This window comes from Melanotaenia boesemani, chromosome 5 (genome assembly GCF_017639745.1).
Source record: "Melanotaenia boesemani isolate fMelBoe1 chromosome 5, fMelBoe1.pri, whole genome shotgun sequence".
NCBI classification, from domain to species: Eukaryota; Metazoa; Chordata; class Actinopteri; order Atheriniformes; family Melanotaeniidae; genus Melanotaenia; species Melanotaenia boesemani.
Genome location: NC_055686.1, coordinates 21,128,841 through 21,153,593, shown reverse-complemented (window position 1 = coordinate 21,153,593; position 24,753 = coordinate 21,128,841). Strand labels below are relative to the sequence as shown.

The window sequence follows — 24,753 nt, the reverse complement described above, 5'->3', positions numbered from 1 at the left end:
ACCATTGCAACTAAATATTTTACATAAATGTAACCAAGCTCGAAGGCTTTACTTGAAATCCCCTGAGCACACAGTATTGAATCTGCTGTTGCTGCTCCCATGTGAGGATATAATATAGTCCCACCTTAAGCAAATACACCTGCAACAGAAACACAGATAAAAGACTAAAACATTTCCATGGGGAATTTATACATTCAATCTTTCCCATGTTTACACTGGCATAATCAGCCTATAGAGAACTAGAACTACAACATTTGCATCTAAGTAGAGGAACTACACTTTGTGGAAATATACCTCAAAAATCTTAAATATCCATCAACAGCTTGGCACTGGAGAAGCTGCTGTCTCCATCGCAGACCCTCTACCTCCATTTCTTTCTATCCCACACCCGTTCTCAGATTTCACTCTTCCATCCCCATCTGATATTTCTGAACTGATTCAGAAATCCAAACCTTCCACCTGCCTGCTCGACCCTCTCCCAACAGTCCTAGTCAAAGCTTGTCTCCCTTCACTGGTTCCTCACATTACTGCCGTCATTCATTCCTCTCTCAACACCGGATATGTTCCACTAGCCTTCAAGGCTGCTGCTGTCACTCCGATCATCAAAAAACCTGGTGCTGATCCGTCTGACTTCAATAACCTTCATCCCATCTCTAATCTTCCCTTCCTCTCCAAAATTCTCGAAAAGGTTGTTGCCTCTCAACTCCACAAACACTTCACTAATAATAACCTTTACGAACAATTCCAGTCTGGCTTCCATCCTTTTCACAGCACAGAATCTGCTCTGTTAAAAATTACAAACGACCTGCTGATGGCGGCTGACTCCGGTCTTCTCACAATCCTCATCCTCTTAGATCTCAGTGCAGCATTTGACACCATCTCACACAGCATCCTCCTAAATAGACTGGCAACCCTTGGTGTTTCTCATACTCCTCTTACTTGGTTCTCCTCCTATCTCTCCAACCGCACACAGTTTATTCAACTCAAGGCCCAAACTTCAGAGTCACTCCCCGTCTCGGCCGGTGTACCCCAGGAATCAGTCCTGGGCCCCCTTCTGTTCATCACTTAACTTCTCCCCCTTGGCTATATTTTCCGTAAACATAATATCAACTTCAATTCCTACGCAGACGACACCCAGCTCTACATCTCCTCCAAACCATACTCCTGTCTTCCACCTTCCTTTCTCTCTGACTGTCTCCAGGAAATCCAAGCATGGTTCTCCTCCAATTTTCTCAAACTCAACAGCAGTAAAACTGAAGTTCTACTTGTCGGCACGCCCTCCACTCTAACCAAATCTCACAGTTTCTCCATTAGCATTGACAGTTCTACCATTTTCCCCTCCCCTCAGGTCAAGAGTCTCGGCGTCATTCTCGACAGCACCCTATCTTTTCAAGCCCACATCAGTAGCATTACTCGGTCTGCTTACTTCCACCTTCGTAATATCAATCGTCTGCGCTCATCACTCACTCTGCATGCTGCTGCAATCCTTATTCACAGTCTTGTCACATCCCGCATCAACTACTGTAACTCACTCCTCTTCGGTCTTCCCAATAAATCACTTCAGAAACTGCAGCTTCTCCAGAACTCTGCTGCTCGTATCCTGACTCGCACCTCTTCCTTTAAACATATTTCCCTTATCCTTCAACAACTCCACTGGCTCCCAATAAAATACAGAATCAACTATAAGTTACTGGTCCTCACTTTCAAAGGTATTCACAATCTGGCCCCTCCTTATTTGTCTGATCTCCTCCATATTGCCACTCCCTCCCGTGCACTCAGGTCATCCTCATCCGTTCACCTTACTGTTCCCTCTGCCCTTCTTTCTACCATCTGAGATTCGGAATATCAACTCTCTTCCATCATTCCCATCTGCACTCAAAACCCACCTGTTTAAACTGGCATACTCCCTATAAGTCATGTAAACTGACTGTTTTGTGTAATTTTTATATTAATGTCCGTTATCTGCTTTTAACTCTTATGTAATTTATATTTTTATTTTTCCTTTTGTGTACGATGACCTTGGGTGTTTGAAAGGCGCCAAGAAATAAAATTTATCATTATTATTATTATAAATACAGATTACTGTTGCAATTACATACAGTTATGTAAAAAGTAAGAAGCTAGTCAGTCTTTCAGTGTCCAGAAGTTTTCATAGCTATCAGAACAAAATAGATTGTCATCTGGTTCTCGCCAGATCTTAAATTTAGGTTGATAAAATCTCAGATGAACAGCAAAACATAACATCTAGGTGTGTGATAACATGATGCCAAGGAGGAAAGACATCAGCAATGAGTTTGAAAAAGTAATTGTTGCCGCTAATCAATCGGTGAAGGGTAATAAGGCCATTTCCCATACAATGTTGAGAGAAATGGCAGAAAAAAAAAACACAGTTACATTTCAGACTCAGATTATTAACGTTCAAAATAGTATATTTATAATAAAAAGACTGAGCAAGTTTATTATTAATTTCTGCCACAAACTCAGTCAACCACAAAGATCAATGAGTGGATTAAAAAAGTTGGGGCTGTGATTGGTATCACCCCTGATTCTCTGGACGTCATACTGGGTAAGAAAATCCGTTCTAAATTAAGGACTGTTTTATTTCTAGATAGCCATCCTCTACACAACGTTTTTAATAGTTTTAAAAGCTCTTTTAGTGAATGTCTTGTTATTCCTCAGTGCTCTGCTGAACTACTTCTACTTGCAGCTGTCAGATTTTTATGGTAAATGGTCAGTATTTATATATCGCTTTCTGTACCTGGAATGATACCCAAAGCACTTTACATTAAACATCACATTCACACACATATTCACACACTGATGGTGAAAGCTGCCATGCAAGGTGCTAACCATGACCCATGTTTAGCACCTTGCATGGCAGCTTCCGCCATCTGTGTATGACTTGGTGTCTTGCTCAGTGACACCTCGACATGAGCTCAACAGGCTGAGGATCGAACCGACAACCCTCAGGCTACAAGACGACCACCCTACCCACTGAACCACGCCGCATTGAACATTTGTCATTTTTGTATTTATCCATGTTTTTAGTATCTTTATTTTCCTTGAGCTTATTGTTAAGCTCCTTTTTTACAGTTTCTGTGTTTGTGTCTGAATGTGTGTAATGTTTGGTGGCAAGCAGGCTTGGGGGAATAATAAAGCTAATCTATCTATCTACATCAACAAATGTACAACAGAATGGCTGAAACAAAAGAAGTCAAGGTGCTGCAGTGACCGAGTCAAAGTCCAGACCTTAACTGTGTGAAACGTTGAGGTAGAAGATGTAACCTAAATGAGCATCAACAACCTTCAATGTAAACTGAAGCAATATTGTAAAGAGGAGTGGGGCTAAAATTCATCCACATTGATAAAAGAGGCTCATAACATCACCCAGAAAATAACGTTAAGTTATTGCTGCTAAAGGTTTTACAAGGGGGCGGCGTGGCTCAGCAAGGTAGAGAGGTCGTCTCGTAACCCGAGGGTTGCCGGTTCGATCCTCGGCCAAGTCGGGTTCATGTTGAGGTGTCCTTGGGCAAGACACCGATCCCCTAATTGCTCCTGATGGGTCGTGGTCGAGCGCCTTGCATGGCAGCTTCCGCCATCTGTGTGTGAATATGTGTGTGAATGTGATGTATAACGTAAAGCGCTTTGGGTATCATCCCAGGTACAGTAAAGCGCTATATAAATACGGACCATTTACCATTTTTACAACATAAATAAATTATGGAAATGTATTTGGCTTTTCAAACACTGCTTCTGCATTTTGGATTAATCTAATTCTTGTCCAGTCTATTATTTTAAAGTGCCAAAAGTGAAATCGTTTATTTTAAATGATCTACTCAGCTAATATTTTGATGATTTCAGAATTTCAAAAAGACTCAATTTGTCTGAAAAATAGATTGCATTAGATGCATCTTAGAAGGGTCACTCGGACTTAAAGTCAACACATTCAATGTGAAATCCTGGGATTTGACTTTGGATCAATACACAGATTCAAAGACATTTTAACATGTGTCCCAACTCCCATGCATTTTCTGGACTTACAGGGATGCCGTGGCGCTCTCTGATGGAGGAGCGGAGTAAGCAGGACACCACACAGCAGCAATCCAGGAGGGGCATGCAGCAGCACCAGCCATGTTTACTGGCTGTCTCACACTGCATGCAGGGGAAACACCAATAACCACAGCAGCCTGGTGGGCAAAAGAAGAATATTCAGTTTGGGGGTAGCTAGCTAGCTAGCAAACTAGTCTACGATCGTTAAGAGATGGAAGCTGAATGCAAGACGTCTATTTTAACCAGTAATAAATGACGACAATGACAAGGAGACTGATTGTTCGTGTTTCCTGATGGTCATGAAGTTCTTAGTAGACCAGAGCAGGAAACTCCTCCACCTGCTTCTCCTCCTCCCGCTGCTCTTATTACGAAATAAGAGCTAATCTTAAACCAGATATTTTTGCCTGTTTTACAGGTGATGCAACTATTTCCAACGTGCTCTCTGCTGATGTGAGCGTAGCTCATTTGTGTGTGCTGCACAGCATCTATAGACATAATGTAATTACATGTCAACATAAGATAAATAAAACCAGGCTGTTTAGTTTTTATAATAAAATGACTAAATATAAAACCTCTTCTAGAGGAAAGAGGATCTTAGGTTACTTCTGTTGTGATCTCTTGCAAAATTAAAATAACCTAAATAATAACACTTTAATATAAAATAATTAAATAAACAAATATATCAGATATTGAGTATTTATAGAAAATAAAATAAACCTAGCTCCATAGTACAAAATAAAAAGTTTGTTGAAGGGGAAAATTCCAATAAAGATGAATTTTGCTGAGTTTACTTAAATCCAACAGGTGTTTTTTATGCATCAATGTTAAATTCAATATTCACAGTGTTTTAGAGGAGATCTCAAAACATCAGGATGTATATCGTGTATCGGGATAAAGAGAAAAAATATCGGGATATCAGTTCTAAGCCAATAAATCACCCAGCCCTAAAATGAAGTTGGTTCTTTCTTCTGATGACCACAATATAACTTTGTCTTCAGTGGAGAAGCCCAAATAACCCACTGTATTCTACCTGCTCAGTACAAACAATGAGCATGCAGCAGAGTATTTATCTGCATGTTTTTATGTCTTCCATTGAGCTGCCATTACTGCAGTATCTCCACTCTGAACTCACTCAGGTTTTTAACTGAGTGTAGAGGAGTCCCTTCTCTTAAGGGTATTAGGGTGTGTGTTCACTCGTTGGTTGAAACGTGCTGGCAAGGTGCTGGAGAACTCTGTGACAACAATATTTGGACACCAACAGAGTTTTTTTTTAATGTCACCAGCTATTTTAAATCTCCCCACAGCCTTAAGTATAATTAAGATCACATTCAAACACACCTAACTGAGCTCAAACAATGTTGGATCCTGAAACTGAACTAATAATCAACTGATGGATGTTATGCTCTGTTTATGCTCTTGGCTATTTGCCAATTCTTAGTCAACAGACGAGTAAATTTACCCCCTTTCATAAACTCAAATTCAAACATTTTTTTCATTTACTGTATGCCTGTATCTCTAACCACTTCCAAGTTACATTCTTTTGAACTCTAAATGTCTCAACATCCAGTATCTTTAAGTGGCATATCTTCTCTATGATCAAATAAAAAGAATGCAAAAATACTTCTTTTTTCTTGTACTGGTTCACTTACAGGTGCCCATGTCAGAGCAGCAGTCGCAGAGGCCGGTGCTCCATGTTCCAGGACTTTGACCGGAGGTGACTGACACCATCTGGACTGACTGATGGACAGGCATGTTGGGAGCATACGGAGCATACGGAGCAGGCGGAGCATACGGAGCAGGTGGAGCATACGGAGCAGCCGGAGCAGACGGAGCATACGGAGCATACGGAGCAGGCGGAGCATACGGAGCAGGTGGAGCATACGGGGCAGCCGGAGCATACGGAGCAGCCGGGGCAGACATGGCAACTGTGGAAAAGCAGAGTGGCTCATTTTTTCATATCAGGTTCATTCAATCGTTTATTTTCTGGTTGCTGGGAAGTTGGAGCTTATCAAAGCAATTAGCAGGCATCCAGGGCCAACACAGAGAGACAAACATGAGGACACGATGCTAACCACCATATCAAGTTACAATATATGTATTCATCTACCCACTCAGTTCTAGACAGGTCATGTGTGCTAAAATGCATATTTTAATTGTGTATGGTCATACGCCATTTTAAGTAGATCATATAGTAGCTATAGTCATTGTTGGTGTTGACATCTTTTGGTTATGTGGTTTTTCAGTGAGCAGGACTTGTAAAGGTTGGAACATATGAAATAAACCATCAAACAAGGCATGTTTGTACCAAAGATAATGATGTCCCTAAATAGGTTCATGTTAAGCATTACTCTCAAAATGTGAGTGTTTTTATATGCAGTTATACATATTTACTCATTTAAGTATTAGTAATGTGTCATTTGTGACATTTGTCAGTCCATGAAGGCAGGGGCAGGACTTCTTAATGATGGACACAACATGCAGCCAATTACATGCAAGGTCAGACTAGACTAACACAGATTTTAACAAGTCCTCCATGCCTGCATCAGATGTTGCATTTGAGGACTTTGCAGACCACTTCAGAAGTAAGATCAATGTTATTAAATCCAGTCTTTTATCTCAACTACATGTTAATTTTAACAGATCTAAGGCATTGTCTTTATCTGAGGAAACACTGGAGAGTTTTGTCCTGGTTGATGCGAAAATGCTTGGTCGAGTTTTCTCCCAACTAAACCCAACAACCTGCCTTTTAGACCCAATTCCCACATCACTTTTAAAACATTTTATAATTTCTTTAAGCCTGAGTTTTTAAACATAGTAAATTACTCTCTTCACATGGGCGTCTTCCCTGCTGCCTTTAAAACGCGGAGGTGAGGCCCCTTCTGAAGAAGAGTAATTTAGATCCAAACATTCCTGATAACTACCGACCAGTATCCAACTTACCATTTTTAAGTAAAATGACAGAAAGAAGTGGTTTTATTCAAGTGCATGAGTTTTTGAATAAACACAAGATTTTAGAAAAATATCAGTCTGGTTTTAGGACAAACCACTGTACCGAGACGGCCCTTTTAAAAATTGTTAATGACCTTAGACTTAATTTAGGCTCACAGAAACTTTCTGTCCTGGTTTTACTGGATCTTAGTGCCGCCTTCGATACAGCCGATCACCAGATTTTATTAGACAGACTCAGAAGTCTGGTGGGCCTCTCAAGTACTGTTCTTAAATGGTTTTACTACTATCTCACAGATCGCCAATTCTTTGTAAGTATACATGCTCCTCAAGGATCCATAAAATCAAGTGTGGGGTTCCCCAAGGATCAATTTTGGGCCCAATACGTTTTAATTTGTACATGTTATCTCTTGGAGATGTCATCAGGAGACACAGCATTCATTTTCATCACTATGCTGATGATACGCAGCTTTTCATCGCCGTGTCTCCTGATGACCTGGAGCCAGTCAATGTTCTTTTAAACTGTCTTTTAGATATTAAGTCATGGATGGCAGAGAACTTCTCACAGCTCAATCAGGACAAAACTGAAAGTTTTAATTATCGGTCCTGAGGGCAAGACAGAGATCATTTTATCAAAACTACATACTTTTAATCCCTCTCAGTGAGTGAGAAATCTGGGTGTTCTTTTCGACTCTGAGCTGGATTTTATTACACACATCAGAAATACAACAAAAACTGGATTTTATCATCTTAAAAATATCGCCAGAGTCTGCCCATTTTTCTCCCTTGCCAGCACGGAGATGCTGATGCATGCACAAGGGGCGTTAATGTTTATCTAAAGAAACATTCAAATTAAATGTTACCGTGTCATTTAAAGTCTTGTATGACTCGGGTTGGTCTTACAGCTCAACATGACAAGTTCACTGAATGTTAAATTATAGAATAGAATAGAATAGAATAGAATAGAATAGAATAGAATGCCTTTTATTGTCATTATACACATATACAATGAGATTAAGCCATCCCCAATGTCAGTGCAAAGAGAGCAGTATAGAAGATAAATAAATAAATAAAAGATCTAAGGTATAAAATATTTACAGAAATAAACAGATGTGCACACTCGAGTTATTTGCAGATATAAGTATAATGTATATACCTGTATACTATACATGTGTATAGTGTTCGAGCTGAAAATATATGAATACAGATACAGATGAGAAATAAAAAAACTAAATACATCTTGTGTGACAGGCATTTTTGCTGTTTAAACATATTCAGTTTGGCATGAGGACCATGGCTTTTAGTTGTCAGTGTGCAATAGTTTAAGTATTACACACCTATAAACTCAATTACTTGTGAAATGTTAATGATTATTTCTCCTTTTCTTTTATTTTCCCAGTATTCCTAGTATTCTTTTCAGCCTCTTATTGATCCATATTTACAACATGTTGTATGGTAATTAGTCTTTACCTAAGAAAAACATTAGAAATGTCAAACTTTATTGTCTGTGAGTCATTTCCAGGTGAATATACAATGCAAATGACTTGTAAATGGCTGCATGCTGATTCAGATGGGCCATTTAAGTTAGTTTTTATATCAATCGCAATATTTGTGGAGAGAGATTTGTGGGTTTAGTGTTAGCTAGATAGCTGACAATTAGCAAAGAGTTTGGGCCTCATGTACAAAGGATTTAGTAGCTTTCATACTGAAAGATGGCATACAACCAAAACTAGTTTTGTTCACTGATGTGGAACCATTATTCAGAAGAGAACTAACGTTCTTTATTCTTCTGCTGTCACTGTCACAGCGTGATAGACTGTGAAAAACACACAATGATAAGACCAGCACATATTTAAACCTTTAGATGAATTATGCATTTTTATTTGATTTGATATTTTATTTGAAGATTTATCTTCCATTGACAATGCTGCGTTGTCTAAACAAGGAGCTTTCCAGTGTTGTTTATGATTTATTACAACAAATACACAGACTGCTGTGGGTTGTAACCAACGGGAATAAAAACCAAACATACAAACAAAAACAGCCAAAACTGCTGCAAGCCACTAAACATCACATCATACTATAAAAGTCTAAATGAAGAAAAAAATGGTCCGATATCAAAGTTAATGTAAAAAGAAGGAATGCTGCACATCAGTGAAGCAGCCTCGGGAGGAGGTTCAGAGATGATGGAGGCTCCATCATTAGATAAACTCTCTGACTTCCAGCCAACACATTTAAGAAAAAGTGAAAACTAAGCGTCTCAGACATGCCGTCCTCAGATAGGGCCAGGAGGTAAACATGGGCGAGCCCAGAATATGACTTTCATTCTGGCTACACAGCATTTCTGTTTCCTATTGCTAGCTCAGTTTGAATCAAATCAATTCAGGAAATTATTGGTGTTAATCAGCCCTTATAGTACCCTATTTGACAACCACTGCCCTAGATAGCCAGGAAAGCTGAATCTTTTAAGTCTGCTAGTCCAAGTTTTTAGGACTCTGAGCCTGCCAGAGGGGAGGGTGGTGAACTGTGTCCTCCTGGGTGAGGTTGCTTCGGATTTCCGAAAGGAGATTGACAAAAAAAGTGAAGAGAAAAGGGAAAGAGGATGAGCAGTCACATGAAGGAGAAAGAAGGGAAAGCATCAGGAGCATGTGAAGAGATAAACTGAACTCTGAGTTTTTTCGTTTTCTTTCCTTCAAATGTAATGTTAAAAAAAAAAAAAAAACATTGGATATTTGATCTGAAATTAGATGTCTCCTTATACATCATCATACATTAGATGTAACATCGCACTGTTTAACATGTACATAATAATTATAATTTAGAGACTCTACAGTCTAATACTAGGCTGGAAACAATGAAAGATCATACATTTAGGAACTTTTATCAAGTGTGTTTTCTTAATTAATATGATCATCTGAAACTGCATTATGGCACGTGTAAATGTTGCTTTGCAACCAGTGCTCATTGATGTGTGTTAACGTCTTCACGTGACATTAACAGAGAAAACTGATCAGTTTACTTTACATGTAGGTTGTTGAATTTTATTACGAGATCATATCTCTGGTGGAAATGAGGTTAAATCAAAAGTGCTCAAATGCGTGAAGTCCCTTTGACTTCCGAAATTTTACTGTAACATATTTCAACGAGGCGTTTCAGTTCTTCAAATAACAAGAGTTTGCATAAGTTAAGCACATTGTCACGGCAGGTCGAAAATGTCCGTGGCAAAAGCCCACAAGTTTTTTTATGCGTATACACGAGGTCATTGTTTAATTATTAACAGATTCTCTAACCTTGTTTTAATTTATTATAATGCTACAAACTGTTCTCCATTATTTTAGTCGGACAAAAATACAAAAATTTACTTACCTTTTTAAAAAGTTCAGAGAGCAAGAAGATAATGAACCTGTGAGTGAGCTGTGAGACTTAGGTTTCTCTTTCTAGCAAGTCCAGCCCCCCAAGCCTCCCTCCACATAAACGTTTACTTATCACTCAGTGGGGGCGAAACCTGTCATATAAATCCACTGTAAGTAACCAACTGTTTAACAGCAGGACTTCTAAAGTGACTATTGCATCAATAGTTCAGTTGAAATTTTGATCAGTTCAGGCTTTAGTCAGGCTTAATCAAGGATTTTTATTTTTGTTTTTAGAGGGGGAAAAAGAACATTTTACACCCACTGATTGTTTCTGCAACATGAAATATCCTTGAGGTCATTTTAAAATAAATTTTAATTATAGTTTTTCATCTTGACAGCATGCTCTTATTCATACTAAATGAAGAATGACAAATAATCCCATGGTAGCACCTGCAGATTGCAGGGGAAGACAGAGGAGTAAGGATAAAAAGTAACGCTGCAGTGGCGACCCTAAGAGGCAGTGGGGATTATTACACATCATAAACAGTTGGATGAAAAATAGGAGGCCTCTTAGGGTCACTCCCACTTTGAATCAAGACAGAGCAACGACAATGTGGAGAGTTTGCAATGACCCTGAAGGGACCCCATCTCCACCTCCAGGAGAGAGTGGGTTTATAAAAATGAGACATTTTCTGTCTGGCAGTGACAAAAGAAAGATATAAAAACAGTAAGACTGTAGAGGAGACCAAAGCATTAATTAGTAGTGCAGATAATCCACAACATATTCAGCTCAGAGCAGCTCAGTCTGTCCTTCTGATGGCTACCTGTGAGGAGGCTGGAAATAAAAACAGATAACTTGGATAATATCAAGTTAAAGCTGTCTAGTTCAGCTTTACTGTAAAGCTAAGAATGTTAAATTATAGAATTCATAGGCCAGAAATCTGATATGTACTACTAAAGTTCATAGATGGAAGTGTGTGCAAGTGGTGTTTATATTTTATCTTCCATGTCCAGTCGGCTTTATGATTCTTAAAACTATTCATGTATTTACTCTATTAGCTTTAAATCAAATCCTAAAGAATTGTAATGCAGGTTTCAGCACGTAGTTTAATATTCTGTATTGGAACTACATTAGACCATATTGCCCCTTTTTAATTAAATAAAAATAGTAAATAATGAAGTAAAAGTAGATGAAGTGAAAGCTGTCAAAGAACATTTTAAAATAGCACTTGAAGAATTTACTGCTTTTACAACAATGCCTTTAAAGATAACATTATTAATATATTATTGCCATTTTTATAAGTAAACAATATCACAGTACAAAAGCAGTGAACACTGGTTGGAGGGGCCCCCTATGAAATTTTGCTTGGGGCCCCCAGAGACCTAAGAATCGCCTCTGGTTGTACCAACAATGGTCTTTCTGAGCACACACAAGGTGTCTCTTCATTTATGGCCTCGACCTGAGTGGGCTACATAAAATGTGGAAAGCAGGTTTGAATGTATTGTCACTAACCACAGCTGAAATATATGAAAGATTGATTTTACTGTTATTTTACTGCTCATCTCTGTACAGGACAGCGTTCGTGTGGGTGGGGGCAGCAGTGTGAGGGTTCAACTGTAGAGGAAATGCATGTTAGGCTAGTCTAGTTTACTTACTCCCACAGTAAATGACATATTGTATAATTGTGTTTTTTATAAGCAACCCTGTGTTTTAACATGCTACCTCCACCATGTTTAAATTCTTTAGTTATTTTAATAATTGTCTGCTCCTCTATGGTAAAGTAGGCTACTGTGCAGGTTTTCTCCATGTGCAGGTTTATGTGAGTTCGCACAGATCAAGACTGGAAAACCCTGGGTTGGACAGTTCTGTAAAAATGTACGTGAACAAGTCATCTGGAAAAATGAGAGGCAGAAACATAAATGCACAGATTAAGATATCAGAAAAGCTTCATTTTGCATTACTAGATTATAGGTTAATATCTTGTTTTCAGACATTGGTAAAGTAATTCAGTGGTTCTTCAAAACAATGTGTAGTAATGGCTGGAAAAATCACAGGGACATTCAGCTTTGTTTGAAAAGTTGTAAACCCTTTAAAATGCTAAGTTTTGTATTAGAGATAATGACGTTGAGCTTGAGCCTGTCTGCTCGAGTCTGTGTCGACCAATGACACGGAAGTGTCGTGAACATTGTTCCGATAGTTGATTGAACATGACAAAAATCATGTGACTCCACCAACCGAGGCCTTTTTACGTATGTGCTGCATAGCATGTCTCAAACTTTAATTTAATACTACTGTATAAATACAGTAACAATATCCCATTTGCATAAACATCCTTTTCCTCCTACTCTTCCTGTATAAAAACTCCACACTTCAACACTGATTGAAAAAACAATAAGTCTGGGTTGAGAACATGTCCTTTACTGAGTCACAGATGAGACAAGGAGCCGAGTATGTGTCTGCAGACACAATATAAACCTAGCAGAGCTCTTAGATCCAAAGACTCTGGTCAACTAGTCCAGACCAGAGTCCAGACTAAACATGGAGAAGCAGCATTTAGCTGTTATGCTGCAAACAAGTGGAACAAACTGCCAGTGGAGATTAAACTTTCACCAAATGCAGACATTTTTAAATCCAGGTTAAAAACATTTCTTTTCTCATGCGCCTATGCATGAAATCTGCACGAAAACTATTTAACTTATCTTGCTTTTAATCATTTTAATGTAATTTATTATTTTATTGTCTTTCCCCACACGGAAATTTTATTTCTTTTTTTTTTTTTCTTTCTTTATTATTGCTTTCTGCACCCTGCTGAAATGTTTTATGTAAAGCACTTTGAATTGTTTTGTACATGAAATGTGTTATACACATAAATTTGCCTTGCCTTGCAGACCCGGAGACCTACAGGTTCAGACTCGCAGATCTGGACCTGCACGTCTAGACCCCTGGTGTTTTTCTTTGTTTGTTTGTTTGCCATCTACTGGATGATTGTAAAACCGCAACTGTATTTCTGGAGCAGCAGGTCCTCCAGACCCCAGACAAAAAGTTTCCAGGACGAAATTGTCTGGAACTACTGATATTACAAACTGGACAGCAGAAGTCTAATAGTCCCTCTGATGCTTATTGAAATATATGTTTGAAACAAAATGTTTTGACTATCACCTAATAACTACAAAAATCCAAACAAAAATGATCCACTTGTTAAACATGTTGTATGTTGTTAACATACGACTACGACATTTTTAATCTTATGCCGTGACGACCTGTGTGGTGACCACTGACGTGGTCGACGGCTGATATCTGGCCCTGATCTTCACCTCGCGATTCATCTGGCACCAGGCACATACGTAGCACCAACAGAGTGTACAGCAGTCATCACAGCATGAGCCCTGCAGAGGGGGAGAGGAGAAAGAGGAGAGAGGACGATGGGATAAGTCCAGTAGTCAGTCACTGCTGCTACTATTAAATTGAAAGAATAAAAAAAGATTTTCCACTCAATTTTCTATGACAAAACAATAACACTATATTAATCTAAATATTAAATACAAACTCCTTTAGGCTAAAAAAATAAAAAAAAATCCAGCTGCCTATATGTAAAACTGTTGAACATGGAAGTGAGTTTATAAATGGGCGCAAATGGTCACACTCCACCCCAAGCTTCACACAATCAGGATTAAAAAAATATACATATATATCTTTACCAAAACCTGATAACACCCACCTAACACATGTTGAGTGCAATGTGAAAGTGCTTAATCTGCATCATTTTTGTGTGAAATGACGGCAGTAGACAGGTTTTAGCTGGTTCCAGCTTGGCATGTACACAACACTTGGGTCTTATCTTCTCAGCTTCAGGTCTATTATTATTATTTAATAAGTTGCACATTTTTTACAGTATTTGGCCTTAAAGCAGTTCTCATCTGCCTTCACATCCACAACCAGCAAACAGGAAGAGCACACTACCAAAGCTTATTAGCTTTTCACCTTACTACTACAGGTGGAAACACTCACATTGCTTGACATTGTAGTCTGCTTCCTGCATTTGGTTTGCTTTTAGGGAACTGAAAACACTGCTTTTCTAGGTGGACTATAATTGACTTCATTGCTGCACAGCATTGTGGTTGCAGCCTTAGAGTTGCAGCAGCCTCATCTTTTACCTTTAGTCAATCCACAAAGCTCATGTCGTACTGAGCTTTGTTAATAAAACAGCCATCAGGAAAGTCTAGATAAAACAATTAAACCCAGTGCATCCATTAATCCATGATCACTGGGTCTTTAGGGATGCTGAAAAGGGCCAACTTGCCCTTGAAACCAAAAACACATTTAAATGGAGACCTCTCTGTAACAAAAACTAAATGCTGTGCTCTGAGAAGTGCTGTTAGTTCACTTGTTCTTTGCAGTGTTGTGGTGCAGGTTGCTTAAAAAAAGGCAAATCTCACGAGCTTTGGGAGACATTTAAGTTGATAATACACTGTTATAACGCTGTAAATCAAACCCATGAACCCTATGTCTTTATGGCTTCAGGATGTGACTATATGAATTTCTTGGTTGTCTGGTTTTACCATTGCAACTAAATATTTTACATAAATGTAACCAAGCTTGAAGGCTTTACTTGAAATCCCTTGAGCACACAGTATTGAATCTGCTGTTGCTGCTCCCATGTGAGGATATAATATAGCCCCACCTTAAGCAAATACACCTGCAACAGAAACACAGATAAAAGACTAAAACATTTCCATGGGGAATTTATACATTCAATCTTTCCCATGTTTACACTGGCATAATCAGCCTATAGAGAACTAGAACTACAACATTTGTATCTAAGTAGAGGAACTACACTTTGTGGAAATACAGATTACTTTATGCATTTACATACAGTTATGTAAAAAGTAAGAAGCTAGTCAGTCTTTCAGTGTCCAGGAGTTTTCATAGCTATCAGAACAAAAAAAAAATTGTCATCTGGTTCTCGCCAGATCTTAAATTTAGGTTGATAAAATCTCAGATGAACAGCAAAACATAACATCTAGGTGTGTGATAACATGATGCCAAGGAGGAAAGACATCAGCAATCATTTTGGAGAAGTAACTGTTGCCGCTCATCAATCTGTGAAGGGTAATAAGGTCATTTCCCATACAATGTTCAGAGAAATGGCAGAAAAAAAACACAGTTACATCACAGACTCAGATTATTAACGTTCAAAATAGTATAATTACAAAAAAGACTGAGCAAGTTTAGCTTGTCAGGCGCAAACCTCGTTTTTTAAAAGCTGCATCTGAACAAACCACCATATTTCTGTAACAATGGGCACCAAGCGTTCTTACCTTTTTACAAAGATCATGGTGTTAATGAAAATCTTCTTATCCTGGATGTGCTCTTGGGGGAATAATAAAGCTAATCTATCTATCTACATCAACAAATGTACAACAGAATGGCTGAAACAAAAGAAGTCAAGGTGCTGCAGTGACCGAGTCAAAGTCCAGACCTTAACTGTGTGAAACGTTGAGGTAGAAGATGTAACCTACATGAGCATCAACAACCTTCAATGTAAACTGAAGCAATATTGTAAAGAAGAGTGGGGCTAAAATTCATCCACACTGATAAACGAGATTGATAACATCACCCAGAAAATAACGTTAAGTTATTGCTGCTAAAGGTTTGACAAGATAAATAAATTATGGAAATGTATTTGGCTTTTCAAACACTGCTTCTGCATTTTAGATTAATCTAATTCTTGTCCAGTCTATTATTTTAAAGTGCCAAAAGTGATATCATTTATTTTAAATGATCTACTCAGCTAATATTTTGATGATTTCAGAATTTCAAAAAGACTCAGTTTGTCTGAAAATAGATTGCATTAGATGCATCTTAGAAGGGTCACTCGGACTTAAAGTCAACACACTCAATGTGAAATCCTGGGATTTGACTTTGGATCAATACACAGATTCAAAGACATTTTAACATGTGTCCCAACTCCCATGCATTTTCTGGACTTACAGGGATGCCGTGGCGCTCTCTGATGGAGGAGCGGAGTAAGCAGGACACCACACAGCAGACATCCAGGAGGGGCATGTAGGAGGACCAACCATGTTTACTGACTGTATCACACTGCATGCAGGGGAAACACCAAAGACCACAGCAGCCTGGTGGGCACAAGAAGAATATTCAGCTTGGGGGTTCAAAATGGAAGAGGCTGCAACCTTCTTCTTTCTCTCTTTTTTTTTTTTTTTTCCTACATTGTATAAAAATAAGTAGGGCCGGGCGATATATCAGATATACTCGATGTATTCCGAGAAGTTTTGCATGCGATATATAAAATGTCTATATATATCAAGTACAAACATGACACGACAGAGTTTGACATGTGATTTTCTTTGTAGTTTAGCTTCTATCACTCACAGCCCACTGCCCTGCCCACCTGAAATGAGGAGGCATATATGTCTTAGGATAAGCAGGAGTGTGCAAGGATATAGGTGTGTGCATGTGTTTCTGTGTGTGTTGGGGACGGGGTTAAGTGCACTTGTGGGGGAGACCTGGGCGCTGTCAGTTTTAATTGCACCTAGACACCAAAACACAAGAAACTTGGGGCTCGCTGTCCTGTGGTCCGCATGGGGTGTCCCCCACGGGGCATGGTGGGTGGGTTATGTGTGACGTGACTGTGTGATGGTGAGTGCTTGTGGGTACGACACAGGGGAGGGTGTGAGTGTGGGGTTATGTGGGGTGCAGATTGGAGTAGGTGGGGGGTGGGGGGAGGGGGTCGATGGCGCCCTGGTTCCCGGGGTGTGTGGCTGGAACATCGGGGTGTGTGCTGGCCTACGCCGGGTGGTTGTCTGGGGGGGGCCTGGTCCTCCTAGGCATGGTGCGGGCCCTCTGCCTTTGGGGGTGGGGCGGCCGCCTCTGGGCCCCTGGGGCCCAGGGCCCTTCGTTTGGGCTGCCCTGGGTGGCCGGTCCCTGGCGGGGCCGGCGGCTGCCGATCTTGGCCCACTTGGACCTGTGCCCCAAGACCATGGGGGGCTCTTGCTGGGGCTCTCCTCTGGCGCACTTCGGGTGGCCTCCGTAGAGGCGTGGTCGCATTTGTACGATCTCACTCACCACTCTCCATCACTGATCACTCCTTATTCCTCATGCTCTGCATGCTGACACAGTCACTGAGTTGTCCAGTGGGTTTATATACTAAGAGAAAATTCTTTTTTTTATTTTTCCTGTGAGTTAGTATCTGGTTGCTGTTATGCTACTTTCATGATATGTCTTTTTGATTTGGTTATTATTTAAAAACTCTTAATGACTAGCAGCTCTGGGTTTTTTTGTTTTTTGTTTTTTTGTTTATTTTGTGTTTGTTTTTTGTAAAAGTTGTGGGGAATTTTCTGGTGTGTTCATGTACAGGTGTAACAGTTTGTTGTCTGGTGATGGTGTGGATTGAAGGGTCGTTTCCTTCTGTCTGTGATGTTTTTGTCTCCTTTCTTCTTTCCTTCTTTTCTTAGGAATCTCTTAGTAGAAAACATCAGTAGTGTGGGGGCCAGTGGTTGGAGTTGCCTCTTGGCAGGGGGTGAGGCCACTGGTGGCGCCTGGTTTGGTGGGCGTCGGTCCTGGGCCGAGCGGCTGGGCTATTCCGGGGCAGGCTGGGCGGGGGTTTCTGGGCTCTGATGCATGGGGGTGGTCCCCCTCCTTCTGAGGTGGTGGGATTGGTACGTGCTGACATACGCCGGGTGGTTGTCTGGGGGGGCCTGGTCCTCCTGGGCATGGTGTGGGCCCTCTGCCTTTTGGGGGTGGGGCAACCTCCTCTGGCCTCCTGGGGTTACAGGTGATGCAACTATTTCCAACATGCTCTCTGCTGATGTGAGTGTAACTCACCTGTGTGTGCATGCTGCACAGCATCTATAGACATAATGTAATTACATGTCAACATAAGATAAATAAAACCAGGCTGTTTAGTTTTTATAATAAAATGACTAAATATAAACCTTTTCTAGAGGAAAGAGGATGTTAGATTACTTCTGTTGTGATCTGGGTCAAAATTAAAATAACCTAAATAATAACACTTTAATATAAAATAATTGAATGAACAAATATATCAGATATTGAGTATTTATAGAAAATAAAGTACACTTAATCTTCTAGGGTTGGTGGGAGTTGTTGGGACGTTGGGACACCCCTCTAATATTATAGTTGGGAAAACTCTGGGTTTTATTAAATGTTTGAGTGCAGCTCCATAGTACAAAATAAAAAGTTTGTTGAAGGGGAAAATTCCAATAAAGATGAATTTTGCTGAGTTTACTTAAATTCAACAGGTGTTTTTTATGCATCAATGTTGAATGCAATATTCACAGTGTTTTAGAGGAGATTTCAAAATATCAGGATGTATATCGTGTATCGGGATAAAGCGAAAAAATATCGGGATATCAGTTCTAGGCCAATAAATCACCCAGCCCTAAAATGAAGTTGGTTCTTTCTTCTGATGGCCACAATATAACTTTGTCTTCAGTGGAGAAGCCCAAATAACCCACTGTATTCTACCTGCTCAGTACAAACAATGAGCATGCAGCAGAGTATTTATCTGCATGTTTTTATGTCTTCCATGGAGCTGCCATTACTGCAGTATCTCCACTCTGATCTCAGGTTTTTAACTGAGTGTAGAGGAGTCCCTCCTCTTAAGGGTATTAGGGTGTGTGTTCACTCGTTCGTTAAAACATGCTGGCAAGGTGCTGGAGAACTCTGTGACAACAATATTTAATGTCACCAGCTATTTTAAATCTCCCCACAGCCTTAAGTATAATTAAGATCACATGCAAACACCTAAAATCTCCCCACAGCCTTAAGTATAATTAAGATCACATTCAAACACCTAACTGAGCTCAAACATTGTTGGATCCTGAAACTGAACTAATAATCGACTGATTGATGTTATGCTCTGTTTATGCTCTTGGCTATTTGCCAATTCTTAGTCAGCAGACGAGTAAATTTACTCCCGTAATAGACTCAGGTTCAAACATTTTTTTCATTTACTGTATGCCTTTATCTCTAACCACTTACAAGTTACAATCTTTAGAACTCTAAATGTCTTTAGACTAAATGACTTACAGGTGTCCAAATCAGAGCAGTAGTCGTGGAGGTCGGTGCTCCATGTTCCAGGAGTTTGACCGGAGTTGACTGACACCATCTGGACTGACTGATGGACAGGCATGCTGGGAGCAGACGTGACAACTGTGGAACTGGAGCTTTTCATGGTAATTAGCAGGCGAAAGGCAGGCTACACCCTGGACAGATCACCAGCCCACTGCAGTACCAACACAGAGAGACAAACATGAGGACGCGATGCTAACCACCATATCAAGTTACAATATATATATTCATCTACCCATTCAGATCTAGACAGGTAGTGTGTGCTAAAATGCATATTTTAATTGTGTATGGTCATACGCCTTTTTAAGTAGATCATATAGTAGCCATAGTCATTGCTGGTGTTGACATCTTTTGGTTATGTGGTTTTTCAGTGAGCAGGACTTGTAAAGGCTGGAACATATGAAATAAACCATCAAACGAGGCATGTATGTACCAAAGATAATGATGTCCCTAAATAGGTTCATGTTAAGCATTAATCTCAAAATGTGTTTTTTTATATGCAGTTATGTGTATTTATTCATTATTTAGTAATGTGTCATTTGTTAACAAGGCACAAAAAGCCAAATCTGCAGCCTCGATGTCATGATTACTTTGTTCTACAATTAATACCAGTATTAAATTCTACCAATAACTCATCTTCAAGATGTTTCAATATTGTCACTTTCTATAAAAGATTATCTCTGAACCATAACAGCAGATCAGCACAACTTCTGCATGGAAGTCACAGCACGAACGTGTGTGTTGCCACTTGAAATGCTTTGTTTCAGTTTCATGTGAGTTGCAGAAGAGAAGTGTTGAAGTGGGGCACTTGAAGAGTTGCCCCCCCCCCGTCAAAAAAAATAAGGCAAAGGTGCCACTGAGGTGGACGCTCACCAGCCTGCTAAACATGATATAAAATGTTGCAGAGATGCAAGCAGTTTATTTGTATAACACATTTCACGTACACAAAGGAGAAAATACTACCTGCATGAAAACCACCAGCTTTTTAAGCTAAAGGTAAATCCACAGCAGTTTGGTTAAGTGGCGTTAATGTTTATCTAAAGAAACATTAAAATTAAATGTTATCGTTTCATTTAAAGTCATGTATGACTTTGGTTGGTCTTACAGCTCAACGTGACGAGTTCACTGAATTTTAAAATATACAGATGAGAACTAAAAAAAAAAACTAAATACATCTTTTGTGACGGACATTTTTGCTGTTTAAACATATTCAGTTCGGCATGAGGACCATGGCTTTTAGTTGTCAGTGTGCAATAGTTTAAGTATTACACACCTATAAACTCAATTACTTGTGAAATGTTAATGAGTATTTCTCCTTTTCTTTTATTTTCCCAGTATTCCTAGTATTCTTTTCAGCCTCTTATTGATCCATATTTACAACATGTTGTTTGGTAATTATAGACAACATTTAGAAATGTTGTGATGTGTGTTAACGTCTTCACGTGATATTAACAGAGAAAACTGATCAGTTTACTTTACATGTAGGTTGTTGAATTTTATTAAGAGATCATATCTCTGGTGGAAATGAGGTTAAATCAAAAGTGCTCAAATGCGTGAAGTCCCTTTGACTTCAGAAAGTTTACTGTAACATATTTCAATGTATAACGAGGCGTTTCAGTTCTTCAAATAATAAGAGTTTGCATAGGTTAAACACATTGTCATGGCAGGTCAAAAATGTTTGTGGCAAAAGCCCCACAAGTTGTTTTTTTGTGTGTATACACGAGGTCATTGTTTAATTAGCAGGTTCTCTAACCGTGTTTTAATTGTTTTCTTTATGATTCTGCTTTCACTGTATCTTGAACATTTACAAGCTTTAAAATCATAGATGTTTATAACAAAGATTGTCATCACGCAGGTGATAAATTAATCATTAACTTGTTAATGACTTTAATCTCAGAATTCTCAGAAAAAAAGTCAGAATTGTATTTTTTATTTCTTCAGTGGCCCTGATACTGTTCTGTATTATTCAGACTAAAATAATGGTACGGAAAAGTATTAGGGCCACTGAAGAAAAAATAAATAGAATTCGGAGAAAAACACCAGAATTCTGAGGAAAAAAAAAGTCAGAATTCAGACTTTAATCTCAGAATTTCATTTTTTATTTCTTCAGTGGCCCTAATACAAAATTTTACTTACCTTTTTAATAAGTTCAGAGAGCAAGAAGATGATGAAGTGTGAGTGAGCAGTGAGAGAAGTAGGTTTCACCACTTTCTTACAAGTCCACCCCCCCCCCCCCCCCCCCACCCCAAGTGACAATTGCATCAATAAATAAATCAGTGGTTTTTATTGTTGTTTTTAGAGAGGAACAAAAGCTGTGTGGAATATTTTGGTGAGTGTTTCTATTATTATGTATTTCCACTTTGTTTTGTTTTATATGCATAAATGTTTTAATCGTGTAAAGCACTTTGTGTTGCCTGTGACATGAAAGGTGCTTTATAAATAAAGTTCGATTTGATTTGATTTAGGATCATGCCATTATATGAAAGAAGGATTGGAGGGCGGCGGATGCTCCAAAGACAGCAAATGTAGTGTTACAGGCCATGTGGACAGAGACAGGGGAGCCTTAATTTAAACGCAAGAACAACAGGGAAAACAGGTGTGTTTCTGATGCTAACCTGCACTTTCAAAAGCGTCATATTTAGGGATGTCATGATTACTTTATTCTACAATTAATACCAGTATTTAATTCTACCAATAACTAATCTTAAAGATGTTTCAATATTGTCACTTTCTATAAAAGATTATTTCTGAACCATAACAGCAGATCAGCACAACTTCTGCATGGAAGTCACAGCACGAACGTGTGTGTTGCCGCTTGAAATGCTTTGTTTCAGTTTCATGTGAGTTGCAGAAGAGAAGTGTTGAAGTGGGGCACTTGAAGAGTTGCCCCCCCCCCCCCCCCCAAAAAAAAATAAGGCAAAGGTGCCACTGTGGTGGACGCTCACCAGCCTGCTAAACATGATATAAAATGTTGCAGAGATGCAAGCAGTTTATTTGTATAACACATTTCACGTACACAAAGGAGAAAATACCACCTGCATGAAAACCACCAGCTTTTTAAGCTAAAGGTAAATCCACAGCAGTTTGGTTAAGTGGCGTTAATGTTTATCTAAAGAAACATTAAAAATAAATGTTACCGTGTCATTTAAAGTCATGTATGACTTTGGTTGGTCTTACAGCTCAACGTGACGAGTTCACTGAATGTTAAATTATACAGATGAGAAATAAAAAAAACTGGTGCACACCTATAAACTCAATTACTTGTGAAATGTTAATGAGTATTTCTCTTTTTCTTTTATTTTCCCAGTATTCCTAGTATTCTTTTCAGCCTCTTATTGATCCATATTTACAACATGTTGAATGGTAATTAGTCTTTACCTAAGAAAAACATTTCGAAATGTCAAACTTTATTGTCTGTGAGTTATTTCCAGGTAAATACACAATGCAAATGACTTGTAAATGGCTGCATGCTGATTCAGATGGGCCATTTAAGTTAGTTTTTATATCAGTCACAATATTCGTGGAGAGAGATTTGTGGGTTTAGTGTTAGCTAGATAGCTGACAATTAGCAAAGAGTTTGGGCCTCATGTACAAAGGATTTAGTAGCTTTCATACTGAAAGAAGACATACAACCAAAACTAGTTTTATTCACTGATGTGGAACCATTATTCAGAAGAGAACTAACGTTAGGCTGTCTTTACTCTTCTGCTGTCACTATCACAGTGTGATAGACTGTGAAAAACACACAATGATAAGACCAGCACATATTTAAACCTTTAGATGAATTTAGCATTTTTATTTGATTTGATATTTTATTTGAAGATTTATCTTCCATTGACAATGTTGCGTTGTCTAAACAAGGAGCTTTCCAGTGTTGTTTATGATTTATTACAACAAATACACAGACTGCTGTGGGTTGTAACCAACGGGAATAAAAATCAAACATACAAACAAAAACAGCCAAAACTGCTGCAAGCCACTAAACATCACATCATACTATAAAAGTCTAAATGAGGGAACGCTTGCTCTCCCATAGTCCAAATCAGAGAGGCCTGACTTCAAAAATATTTGATTTTATTCTGCCTTTAGGCTGTCAGTCAAGTACCAAAATTAAGAACGCATGGGAAGAGGAATTAGGGATACATTTTACTGATGATCTCTGGAAAGATGCTACCGACAGGATACGGTCTACTACCTCTTGTGCTCGTCTTGAACTGATCCAATTTAAAGTGCTACACAGGGTTCATTTTTCAAAATCCAGACTTTCTGGAATTTATCCAGAAGTGGAGGACAAATGTGACAAGTGCCAGGACTCGCCATGTCATCTTAGTCATATGTTTTTTCTTTGCCCTGATCTGAAGAGCTCTCTATTTTGTCCGCTGTTCTTGGTGTAAATCTACATCCTTGTCCACTGATCGCTATATTTGGGATTCCTGACTCTGCACTTCCTTCAAACACTACACAAAAGGATATTATAGCTTTCACATCCTTAATAGCAAGGCGTTCCTCATTGTTAAACTGGAAGTCTGCTAGATATCCCTCTATCTCCCAGTGGCTTAGAGATATGATGTTTTTTTCTGAAACTCGAGAAGATTAAGTATACATTGAGAGGATGCACAAACAAGTTTTTCTACAAATGGAAATGTTTTATTGATTACTTTTCTAATTTGGAGCTATTACCTGATTAACTCAGTGCCTGTTGTTATGTCTTTTACTATGTGTTTACCTGATGATGCTTTCTTTTTTTTTTTTTTTTTTTTGTTATGGTCATGTTGAGCTGAGGTGGGGTGGGGTTGGGAGGGCGTTTTATCATTTTTTAATTTTATTAATTTTATTTTTTTTTGTTGTTGTTTCACTGTTCCTTACCTTATGTTCTTAATCCGGATGGAAGTGATTCATCTTTGATTTTGTGTGTATATATACACGTAGTTGTCTCTGTTTTGTTTGTTTTTACATTTATATGTACTTTTGTACAAATACTTCCGTGTGTATGTATATACTTACATAAGAAAATTGACTGTATTTCTCATTGATATTATTCAATTATCTTTGTCAATAAAAATATTTGGAAAAGTCTAAATAAAGCAAAATATCAAAGTTAATGTAAAAAGAAGGAATGCTGCACATCAGTAAAGTGTTGCAGCCTCAGGAGGAGGTTCAGAGATGATGGAGGCTCCATCATTAGATAAACTCTCTGACTTCCAGCCAACACATTTAACAAAAAGTGAAAACTAAGCGTCTCAGACATGCCGTCCTCAGATAGGGCCAGGAGGTAAACATGGGCGAGCC

The 24,753-nt window shown here is 38.8% G+C and overlaps 1 protein-coding gene across 7 annotated transcripts in view; it reads right to left on the bottom strand.

The window, feature by feature from the left end:
- The window catches only part of LOC121639404 (placenta-specific gene 8 protein-like), a 63,553-nt gene that overhangs the window by 18,260 nt on the left and 20,540 nt on the right, over positions 1-24,753 (bottom strand). For 2 of the 7 annotated variants that reach the window (XM_041984607.1, XM_041984606.1), the window contains exons 1-3: positions 10,363-10,430; positions 5,700-5,975; positions 4,042-4,187 (exon numbers count right to left, since the gene is read on the bottom strand). The exons of 1 other annotated variant lie outside the window; for it this stretch is intronic. In XM_041984607.1, coding sequence (XP_041840541.1) covers positions 4,042-4,187; positions 5,700-5,970 — 417 coding nt within the window. In that variant the 5' untranslated portion in view covers positions 5,971-5,975; positions 10,363-10,430. Of the gene's footprint in view, positions 1-4,041; positions 4,188-5,699; positions 5,976-10,362; positions 10,431-21,600; positions 21,649-24,753 lie in introns of those variants that run through there. 4 more of the 7 variants (XM_041984605.1, XM_041984604.1, XM_041984613.1 and 1 more) reach the window with 4 other exon arrangements.